This window comes from Nanorana parkeri, unplaced genomic scaffold (assembly GCF_000935625.1).
Source record: "Nanorana parkeri isolate BGI_ZX_2015 unplaced genomic scaffold, ASM93562v1 scaffold2214, whole genome shotgun sequence".
NCBI classification, from domain to species: domain Eukaryota; kingdom Metazoa; phylum Chordata; class Amphibia; order Anura; family Dicroglossidae; genus Nanorana; species Nanorana parkeri.
The window spans coordinates 119,455-131,063 of NW_017308482.1; the positions used below are offsets into that span (position 1 = coordinate 119,455).

Genomic DNA, 11,609 nt, shown 5'->3' on the forward strand with positions numbered 1-11,609 from the left:
TTTTAGGACCTAGCTGCTTCGAGGCGCTCAGTTGAGCGCTCAGTAATAACTTTCATTCCTGGAAATGACAGATTGGTCCTTCTTTGTGATTAGTTACAAAAGCGCCTTGACTATAGAACTCTAACCTGACTATCAGGTCTCATTCACACTGCGCTAACTTGGGGCATACACGTCTGTGCGGTGTGCACGCCTGCATCGGGCCATTGCCGGGAGGGACAGGTGCTGCGTGTAGCTGCCTGTTCTTCCCTATGGGAGGATGCGGCCGTATGCTGTCATACGCATGATCCTGTCTGCGTCCAAGTACAGACACCCGGACCCGCATGGATGTGCAGTTCGGATGAGCGTATGACAGTGTACGGCTGTGTCCTCCCATAGGGAAGAACAGGCTGCTACACGCAGCATCTGTCCCTCCTGGGAATGGCCTGATAGGAGCGTGCACGCCGCACGGACATGTACACCCCGAGTTAACGCACTGTGAATGAGGCCTTAGAAGTCTAACTGGTGGAAGGAGCATAGTCTCTACAGAGGGGTCCAGTCAGGTGAGGGACGCATTGTGTACTCACTGTAAAGGACACACTGCCATGGTTAAGGTAACAAACCTCATCCTTCTGTCCACTGTTGATTGATTTTTGACATGTTCCAAGCAGATCATCGTCATATTTATTATCCTCATCCCAAACTTCCACCTTCAAGCTGGTCACTGAACTCAGCTCCAAAAGCCCGAGGTCCAACCGCATGTTCCAGTTTGGATTGTCATCGTTCCATATGGTCTGCGTCTGAGCAGAAACCAACCCAACACTTATTTTCACAAAGGCATCAGTCCTCGTAGTGTGGTCACCCCACAGGCCTGAGGCTTTTTTTACAGTGACCACCACTTTGGCAAGTCCCCTCTTTGAGGGGCAACAATTTATATTTTTACCTTGACCACCAGGACAAATGCAATTGCACTCTTTACCGGGACTCAACAGTGAACCCCCTGGGCATGAGCAGTTCTTTCTCAGCGCCTTCTCCATGATATATTCACTGATGGCGTTCCGTAGGTTCTCTCGCCGAGGTCCTTTGAATCGAACCAGGTTGTGGATGGGCTCCAGAGAGTAGGTTACGATATCGGGGTTGATTTTTAGGCTGTCCATCCAGGTCTGGAAAGAGGCTGCATCACCTCCACTCTTTACATCAAAGGAGAGCTGCTCAAATGTGATCTTTCCTCCTCTTACCTAAAATTAATGAAATGAAAACAATTTTAGTAAAAGGGAGCAATATGCGGAGCTGGGTTTATTAAGCTCTAATATGACCCTTGGGCTAGAGAAGCAGGGCACCCATGAGTGTCATACAGCCAACTGATTGTCAGTTACAAATTCCTATGTATAACAAATAGCTCTAAGCTACTGCCACCCTTTCCTTGCCAGAGCAATTTGATTGGGCCCTCATTGTTGCTCATACTATTTTGAGGCAATGTGGCTGGGTCCTCATTGTTGCTTCCCCTTGTACAGGTTGTGTGTTTCCATTGCTGGTATATTCTACTGTGTACTTAAAGTTCCTCCATTCTGGTTCTGTACACCTAGAACCGAACTGCTGGGAACATAAGAGGACAATGTGTCCTTCTCCTCCAGAAGTGTATTCCAGGATACTAAAGTAGACTTGGCACACTGTCTCTGTAGTCTTCACAGGCAGAAAGTGCCTTGTGCGTCTATGACGTCTTGTCTTGTTAGTGTGATACTAAGCCTAGCCAGTTGATTGAGGAACAAGGGGATGACATAAGATATTGACTTGGGGTCGGGAAGTTTAAATACAACCGTATATATTTAAGGCAGTGGTTCTCAACCTGTGTAACCTCAGGGCCCACCTTTGTCCTTGGTCATTAAGTTGTGACCCAAGTCACACTGCAATGGAACACATGGCATTGCGATACCACGTTTTCCTGTGCGGGCTCCCACACCAGAACGAACAGTAGGTGCAACTGCATGGTGCAGTGCATTATTCGCATGAGATTGTGTGGTTAACACACTGTACTAGTGGGAACCAGCTCTCCAAAACACTGACAGGCACACACAACCAGACTCAATCTCACACACTCGCATACACACTCCCAATAAAATGTATTTATTTTTTTAAGATACACCTGGTCTCCCTAATTTATGAGAACTGGAGTGGATCCTCAGGCTGGGGTCCAGTGTGGGCTGCTCTGCTGTAGCGCCATCCATATGTGCATTGCTTGTACAGCTCCCTTGCATGTCCTGTAGAGGTCTCGGGAGCCACAATGTGATGTCACTCCGGTCCAGGCAGCTTTATAGGACATGCGAGGGAGCTCTAAGCAATGCACATATGGATGGAGCTCCCTCACGGCCATAGCTCCAGCCCACCCCACCTCAAGCTGATATTTTGAATGCTGCTTGGTGCATGAATTGATTGTGTTGCGCTAGGAAGAAGCTGGGGAGCCTCTGGCCTAGAAAAGTAAAAGGCATGCAGCGACCCACTGAACACGTGGTCGCGACCCACTTTTGGGTCACGACCCACCAGTTGAGAACCAAGGTTTTAAGGGTTTTATATATTGTAAGCAGGCGATCGGTAGCTGGTACATAAGCTCCCTGGGAATAAGCAGTCTCTTGGGCACAGATACCAAATCCAAGGGAGTAATGGCAAACAGTGCAGTGTTTATTAGTGATGATTACAAGAGCATTCACAGGTGCTGTACAGGGGTCCACAAGAAACTAACAAAAATAAAACCTAGCCAGGGCCGGTGCTAGGATTCTAGTCAAGGTGGGCAAGGTGCATTTTTGCGCCCCCCGGATCCCACCGTACCCCGGCACTAACTTCATACACAAAAGATATTGGTCCTAACTAACAGGCTGAGCAGGCCTACCGCTGGTCACCCTCCACATACACCGTTTGCTAGTTTTCACCAACCTTGCAGCTCCCTCAGACAGGACTTGTCTGATCCCCAGGCCGAGAGCTCTGAGTACAGGCTCTAGGTGAGATTAAATTGCCAGTGAAGAGAGGATCAGCAATCCCTAAATGTATAGGAGAGGAACCTGGGAGACCTATAAACTCCGAACAAGACTTTCCCAGGTTCGCTCTGGGATGCTCTGCTACAATATACAGTATCTCACCCCTCACATCTTTGTAAATATTTTATGATATCATTTCATGTGATGACACTTTGCTACAATGTAAAGTAGTGAGTGTACAGCTTGTATGTCAGTGTACATTTGCTGTCCCCTCAAAATAACTCAACACACAGGCATTAATGTCTAAACCGCTGGCAACAAAAGTGAGTAAAAGTGAAAATGTCCAAATTGGGCCCAAAGTGTCAATATTTTGTGTGGCCATCATTATTTTCCAGCACTGCCTTAACCCTCTTGGGCATGGAGTTCACCAGAGCTTCACAGGTCGCCACTGGAGTCCTCTTCCACTCCTCCATGACGACATCATGGAGCTGGTGGATGTTAGAGACCTTGCGCTCCTCCACCTTCCGTTTGAGGATGCCCCACAGATGTTCAATAGGGTTTAGGTCTGGAGACATATATACATATATACACAACTTAATCTATGATGCATTTCTGTTGTACAACTCACCTCCCAACTTTTCTCATTGAACGTCTGGTGGAAACTCTCCCCCTTGTTGGATTTTTGGCTTTGTTCCTTGCAGGCGCTAGCTTTGGCGCTTGCTTCAGCTTTCCCAGTGACAGCGACCGAGGCCTCAATGTTAAGACAATCCTTCAGCTCATCCACAGACATGCCATCCATGGAGATTTGGCAGGCCTTAATGGCGTTGACCTCTACCACTTGCCCGCCTACATCCGCTTGGTTGATATAATGAGTCCCGTAGATGCTAATTATATTTCTGTAGAGAGCATGAGTCTTGGCATCATAAGTTGGTGGCAGAGATTTCAAGGCCTGTCTCAGATCTTTGCTCAGAAGAGGGAGGTGTGTAAGCCGGAAGCTGGTAAAGAGACACATTTATGAAGAGTTTCAAGATAAAAACATGAACTATTTTTTGCTGTTATTAATATACAGGATTTATATAGCGCCAACGCTTTCCAAAACAAAAAAGGGAGACAATACAATTAATGATACAATTTCAGGACAATAGGATTAGGCGGGCCACAGCTTACAATCTAGTAGGAGGGGCAAATGATACAAAAGGTAATAACTGTTTGGGATGATTTAATGGAAGAACTGAAAGGACGGATATATGGAGGAGGAAGAGATGAGTTTTCATGGATCCCCTAAAGGTGGACAGAGTAGGAGATAAGCCGACAGATTGGGGTAGAGCGTTCCAGAGGATGGGAAACACTCTGGAAAAATCCTGGAGGCGAGCATGCGAGGAGATGACAAGAGAGATGGAGAGCAGGGGGTCTTGGGTGGAGCAAAGGGGGCGGTTTGGGTGATATTTTGAGATGAGGTCGGTGATGTAGGTTGGGGCGGATTTGTAGATGGCTTTGTAGGTTATTGTTAGTATTTAGAATTGTATACATTGGGCAAGTGGGAGCCAGTGAAGCGAATGGCAGAGGGGGTTGGTGGACGCTGATCGGTTGGTAAGGTGGATGAGTCTGGCAGCAGAGTTTCCCTGTGAAAATCACAAATTGGCGTCCTCCCGTCACCCAAAGCTCAGTATATAGCGAGCTACAGCTTGCGGTATACTGAGACGCCGCAGCCGGGACGGATCCCGACATAACTGTCTGGATCCACCCAGCTGCGTGATTGACAGCTGGCTCTGCCTATCTAGAGGCAGAACCAGCTGTACCCGCCCCGTCCTCGTCCGTTCCACCAGTCAGCGCTGGAGGATCTGAGCGGGGAGGGGGGAAATCCCTGCAGGGAGCCATGAGTGACAGTCACGGCTCTCTGCAGGCACAGGATGGAGAAGTGAGCGAGCGATGGTATGTGTTCGCTCAGTTCCCGATCTATAGAGCCGACGTGTGACACTTTCATTGTCACACGTTGATTCGAACTATGAGGCTGAGTCATTTTTACTCACCTCATAGTTCTCCTTTAAAGTGTCACTTCTAAAAGTGCCCAAATACTTTTTCAGATATGTTCTTTGTCAGAGATGTTTAATGTCTGACTGTGCCCCGACCCCCTGGCTGTTCAGCTAAACGTATACTGAGATGGGGTGGGGGGTGTGATAGTCATTTATTCTAATAGGAGTTGATATGAGACACACCAATTTAATGCTTGTATCAGGAGCATCCTGTTCCTTTGTATGAAGATAGCAGTTTGGATGTTGCCCAGACTGTTTGTTCAGGACAGCTGATTGGCCATCTAGGTAATGCATTGGACAAATTGACAGAATCTTTTTTATTCAAAGCAAAATAACTTTGTAGCTGATGGACGGATCTTTCAAAGTAGTGAATGGAGGAACGTTTTACTTTCACAGGTTATATAATGACAATACATGTTATATTCGATGACATACCTGTAATAGGCACAACTCAGTTGGTGCCTAATAAAGGTGTAACGGTCTGTGCTGGTCTTACTCTGACCAAATTGTGCCATCTGGGACTGGGAACCAGCCATTACCAGCTTGGCATCCACCCCCTTGTGGTGAAGCTCTAGACCAGCTTCCCAATCATTCTTCACCTCTGATGCAGCTTCCTCAGCCAGCGATGTAGAAGATCGGGAGACCTCGCTGCTGATTTTCCGAGAACAGTATGACTGGGTCCTCCACTCAGCCATCGCGAGGGGAAGCTTCTGCCAGGCTTTGTTCATGTACGGGTTGTGACAGACGGTGCAGGTGTTGTCCTTTGTAGAAAACCTCTGGATATCTACCAGGTGAGCCTTTGTCTGCTTCATGGTCACAATGTCAAAGCCTTGGCCGATAAGATTGTGACCAGGGACAGCATGGACTTTATCGCATTCTGGTTTCTTGGCAGGCCGGCAGGCGTTGGTGAGTGGCGGGTAAGTTTGGCAGGAGGTAGAAGTGGCAAAGCTTACAAGAATCAATATGAGCCACATATTCAGACAGTTGTGTGGGTTATAAACCCTGCAGAAAAGGGAACAAACAGACCAGTTAGCATCCCTAGTGATATGTTCTATGTGACCTACTATATACTATACATCATTATGTTAGTTTTTTCTTATATATTTCCATATATTACTTTAGAAAGGCCACTGTATCCTTACCATTTTTTTTTCTGAAGAAATATATGGAGAATTTTCTCCCAAGAGAGAAAACAGGAAGTCCAGCTTGCTGCAGTGCTTTGGGTTTCAAGGAGGAGGAAGAGATGAGTTTTCATGGATCCCCTAAAGGTGGACAGAGTAGGAGATAAGCCGACAGATTGGGGTAGAGCGTTCCAGAGGATGGGAAACACTCTGGAAAAATCCTGGAGGCGAGCATGCGAGGAGATGACAAGAGAGATGGAGAGCAGGGGGTCTTGGGTGGAGCAAAGGGGGCGGTTTGGGTGATATTTTGAGATGAGGTCGGTGATGTAGGTTGGGGCGGATTTGTAGATGGCTTTGTAGGTTATTGTTAGTATTTAGAATTGTATACATTGGGCAAGTGGGAGCCAGTGAAGCGAATGGCAGAGGGGGTTGGTGGACGCTGATCGGTTGGTAAGGTGGATGAGTCTGGCAGCAGAGTTTCCCTGTGAAAATCACAAATTGGCGTCCTCCCGTCACCCAAAGCTCAGTATATAGCGAGCTACAGCTTGCGGTATACTGAGACGCCGCAGCCGGGACGGATCCCGACATAACTGTCTGGATCCACCCAGCTGCGTGATTGACAGCTGGCTCTGCCTATCTAGAGGCAGAACCAGCTGTACCCGCCCCGTCCTCGTCCGTTCCACCAGTCAGCGCTGGAGGATCTGAGCGGGGAGGGGGGAAATCCCTGCAGGGAGCCATGAGTGACAGTCACGGCTCTCTGCAGGCACAGGATGGAGAAGTGAGCGAGCGATGGTATGTGTTCGCTCAGTTCCCGATCTATAGAGCCGACGTGTGACACTTTCATTGTCACACGTTGATTCGAACTATGAGGCTGAGTCATTTTTACTCACCTCATAGTTCTCCTTTAAAGTGTCACTTCTAAAAGTGCCCAAATACTTTTTCAGATATGTTCTTTGTCAGAGATGTTTAATGTCTGACTGTGCCCCGACCCCCTGGCTGTTCAGCTAAACGTATACTGAGATGGGGTGGGGGGTGTGATAGTCATTTATTCTAATAGGAGTTGATATGAGACACACCAATTTAATGCTTGTATCAGGAGCATCCTGTTCCTTTGTATGAAGATAGCAGTTTGGATGTTGCCCAGACTGTTTGTTCAGGACAGCTGATTGGCCATCTAGGTAATGCATTGGACAAATTGACAGAATCTTTTTTATTCAAAGCAAAATAACTTTGTAGCTGATGGACGGATCTTTCAAAGTAGTGAATGGAGGAACGTTTTACTTTCACAGGTTATATAATGACAATACATGTTATATTCGATGACATACCTGTAATAGGCACAACTCAGTTGGTGCCTAATAAAGGTGTAACGGTCTGTGCTGGTCTTACTCTGACCAAATTGTGCCATCTGGGACTGGGAACCAGCCATTACCAGCTTGGCATCCACCCCCTTGTGGTGAAGCTCTAGACCAGCTTCCCAATCATTCTTCACCTCTGATGCAGCTTCCTCAGCCAGCGATGTAGAAGATCGGGAGACCTCGCTGCTGATTTTCCGAGAACAGTATGACTGGGTCCTCCACTCAGCCATCGCGAGGGGAAGCTTCTGCCAGGCTTTGTTCATGTACGGGTTGTGACAGACGGTGCAGGTGTTGTCCTTTGTAGAAAACCTCTGGATATCTACCAGGTGAGCCTTTGTCTGCTTCATGGTCACAATGTCAAAGCCTTGGCCGATAAGATTGTGACCAGGGACAGCATGGACTTTATCGCATTCTGGTTTCTTGGCAGGCCGGCAGGCGTTGGTGAGTGGCGGGTAAGTTTGGCAGGAGGTAGAAGTGGCAAAGCTTACAAGAATCAATATGAGCCACATATTCAGACAGTTGTGTGGGTTATAAACCCTGCAGAAAAGGGAACAAACAGACCAGTTAGCATCCCTAGTGATATGTTCTATGTGACCTACTATATACTATACATCATTATGTTAGTTTTTTCTTATATATTTCCATATATTACTTTAGAAAGGCCACTGTATCCTTACCATTTTTTTTTCTGAAGAAATATATGGAGAATTTTCTCCCAAGAGAGAAAACAGGAAGTCCAGCTTGCTGCAGTGCTTTGGGTTTCATCAGAAAAGGAAGTGAGGGAAAATGTCCCCCAATGAGGACAAATATAGAAATCATTAAATCTCATTCTTCCTGCTGATTGGACAGCTCTACCTCTGACTCAGCTGGGGAGTGCCAGACCCCTGCAAAGAGAACACTGGTTCCATACAGAGAGTGCAGGTCCTTCTCTTCAGCATTCTGGACTGGCTTCTCTACTCAAGCTGTGGTTGCTTTCTAAACAAAACAAACTCTTAGGGGGTTATTCACTAAAGAACCGAAGGATACAGCTGTAGCTTCGGCTGATCCTCGGCCTCTTCGGCCGTCTCTACCCTGCGGTTCAATCCAACTGAAAGGTTGCTGTACAGGCAAATTCACAATAGCCAGTACAGCAGCCGAAGGCGGCCAAGCATCTCAGCCGAACCAAAGGCATATGCTTCGGCTCGACTGAGCCGAAGTGACAGCCTAAGCGTGGAGAAAGGACGGCCAAACTATTTTAATTTTATTTCTAATTTTCCTATTTATTATCATTTTTAAAATCATTTTGCTGCTTTTTTTGTTTTACATTCTCTTCACCGATTTTTTATTCTGGTCGGTACCACGGAGGTACCGAGCAGAATAGCCGAGCGGCTATTTACTCACTGCCCTTTGGCCCCTATGAGAATAGGAGTGAGCGGCAGCGACTGAGCTGTTGGAGCTTTGGCTCAGCTGATCCAGATGTTGGATCGGCTGAATCAAAGTACTTCTGCACTTCGGCTCAGCCGAACATGCAGAGCATGTTCAGCTGGCCGAAGGCAGCCGATGTACAGCTGATTTGGGCCGATGTATGACTGAAATCAGCCGTAGAAGTCATAAGTAAATAGCCGAACAGTGTTCAGCTCACTTCACTTCGGCTGGGTAGTGCAGCTTTGTGAATAACCCTGTTGGACTTTATAAACCTTTTGTTTATCTGCACATGAAATTTATTTCACTGACTTAAAGCAGAAAAAGGTTTTATTGGACATTTGCTTTGTAGAAATAAATGACCATTTATGATGTTGTAAAGAACACTTGCACTTCTCCTTCCATCTCCCTTCCTCCACTCATAAAACATTTTCTTTTGTCAGAATACAAGACATTCTGTGATTGTCTAAGGGGAGGCCATGACTTTCATCCTCCTCTCCTATACCCCTTGTCCGATCACAGAACACCTTCTCATTTTATATAATGAGCATGATAACAATGAGTTTGAAAACAGTCATCTGATGAGCCCGATATCCTATACACACACATAGCTTAGAGAGATGGAACTGGAACATCTGAGTAATCACATGATTACCGCATGCCGTTTGAGACCGTAGCCCACAGATAGTGACATACGTTCCTATGGTTGGTGTATGAGGATGGACAATGATACATGTGAAGCCTCACACTCAGACCACACGTGTACAACTAAGACTAAAACTTGTGCTTGGATAATTCTGGAAATCATGATGTCCTCATTGCTACACCCCGGAATAGAGACTCAGATTCCTCTTCTCACATGTTGTGTTCTCAGGCATGTGTAATATAAGAGGGTTGTTCTACCGCAAGAGGAAAATAATACCACAACCTCACAGAACATTTGTCACTTTAACAAGACATTGTTTCCTGTTGAGTTATTGCATGTCACATGGAGAATGAGTCATTTAAAAAAAAAAAAGAAAGCTGTTGTAATTATAATAATAAAGTGCCCTTAACATTAAATTACTAAAATAAGGTCATGATGAAAACGGAAAGATGAAGGGGAAGTGAGGAGCCAGGAAGGGTAAAATATAAACAGTATAAACAAGCGGGGGAGAAGGAGTTTTGCAATAAGTAACAAATGTATAAACTATATGAATTCAGCTACTGGGTTTGTAAAACATGTAATCAAAACAACACTATCCCCTACTTCCATGTTAATAAAAAATACTATATTTGATACATTATATACTCATTGGGGTTGATTTACTAACCTTATAAACACGCCACGAACAAGTATACACCTCTGTAGTGTGTTCCCTCCCAGCATGATCTATTGGTGTACACACCCAGCAGGTGTGTTGTGCAAAGCCAAGCATCAATTTGCAAGGTGATGTTGTGTAAATTAGCTCTATGTTGTGTTGCTTGCGTTGATGAATGCAGGAATGTAAATGCATGAGCTAACCATTTTTGTCTAAACTGTGAAGCAGCATTATATATGCATCCTGTGCATGATTTTTCCATATATGGCATTAGTGGAAATATGCTTTTAGAGACTTTTTGGTTGATAAATACGTTTTGCTGTGTGAAAATCACACGCACCTGGTGTGTGTGTGTGTTTAGGTTAGTAAATCACCCCCATTGAGTTACTTGTTCAGCTGACAGCTCCTCCTAATGTGGGATTTCTTTGCTAAGGGAATAGTGTTGTTTTGATTTAATATATAAACAGGTACATTTCAACTTTGATGAACAAGCAGAATCTAAATGTGGGTGTTGTTCTGGCAGTTTCCCAGCTCCTGGGAGCCATTTGACCTCCAAAGGACCAAGCTTCTAGAACATTTTTGAAATGAGACTTTCACACTTCTTGTGCACCTTTGTCTTCTGCTCTAAGGACCTTCCCACATGCAGGTTCCTGTCACCTGCCAGGCCCAAATTGAATATTAGCTCTGGCACAAATTTTGGCTCGGCCTCTTATGATTCCTACTGCTGCTATCTGAGCACAACAAAGAAGCTCCCTCCGTTCCCCCACCCCCCATAACTAATGGAAATACAGTTTTCCCCAGAAAGGTTTACAAATAAGGAAGCTCTAGGTTTGCATGAAGCTAATTATGTTTTTTTTTGTCTAATTCTCCCATACTGAATTCCAGCTTTTCAATCTCTTTTTGGTCCCGTCATCTCATAAGGCCGGGCTGCCAGGAGCATCCTAAACCATTCTGCACCATTTTGCATTGCTTGCTACTTTGTAACACCCACTTTCTTGGAGCCTGACGTAGAATCCTGCTGACTTTAATGGGACTTTAGGTTCAAAAAGTCTAAAATATAGAACACTGGTAACTCAACTTTTTGTAAAAAATTGCAAGCTTCTATATCAGGGGTAACCAGGCTTCAGCCCTCTAGCTGTGAAACTACTAATCCCATTATACATCTGCCTCTGGAAGTCATTCTTGTTGCTGTCAGAGCCTTGGAAAGCCCCATGGCACTACAGCACAGTTGGAGGGTCGAAGTTTGCCTACCCCGGATGTAGAATCTTGCAAATTTTCAAGCAGTTTGGCTGAGCCCCCGCTGAATAAACTTTGACCATAATGACTATGTGCTACTTGGCTTTCTGCATTTGAATCAGAGATTTCAATAGCGGATGCAAAAACTGCTAAGTAACAAGTAACTTGGTCAATAACAAGTGAATGCTGTGCTTTGAGAACCCCAACATGAAAA

General features: G+C 45.6%; 1 protein-coding gene across 1 annotated transcript; it reads right to left on the reverse strand.

Moving 5' to 3' along the window:
* Window positions 1-494: 494 nt before the first annotated feature.
* LOC108801093 (perforin-1-like) lies at window positions 495-7,804 on the reverse strand. The gene is made up of 4 exons (XM_018573041.1): window positions 7,428-7,804; window positions 5,414-5,980; window positions 3,574-3,940; window positions 495-1,214 (listed from the first exon to the last, which is right to left on the reverse strand). The coding sequence occupies exons 1-4, from the start codon at window positions 7,802-7,804 to the stop codon at window positions 495-497; spliced, it is 2,031 nt and encodes a 676-aa protein (XP_018428543.1).
* Window positions 7,805-11,609: the final 3,805 nt, after the last annotated feature.

Bases quoted from the DNA above. Each gene is read 5' to 3' on its own strand.
- LOC108801093 (XM_018573041.1), bottom strand. From the start codon at position 7,804: ATGAAGCAGACAAAGGCTCACCTGGTAGATATCCAGAGGTTTTCTACA. The intron at 5,981-7,427 runs GTATGTCATCGA...CCTTTTCTGCAG, and splicing joins CTGAGTTGTGCCTATTACAG to GGTTTATAACCCACACAACT. The intron at 1,215-3,573 runs GTGAGTTGTACA...CATTAATTTTAG, and splicing joins TCAATGAGAAAAGTTGGGAG to GTAAGAGGAGGAAAGATCAC.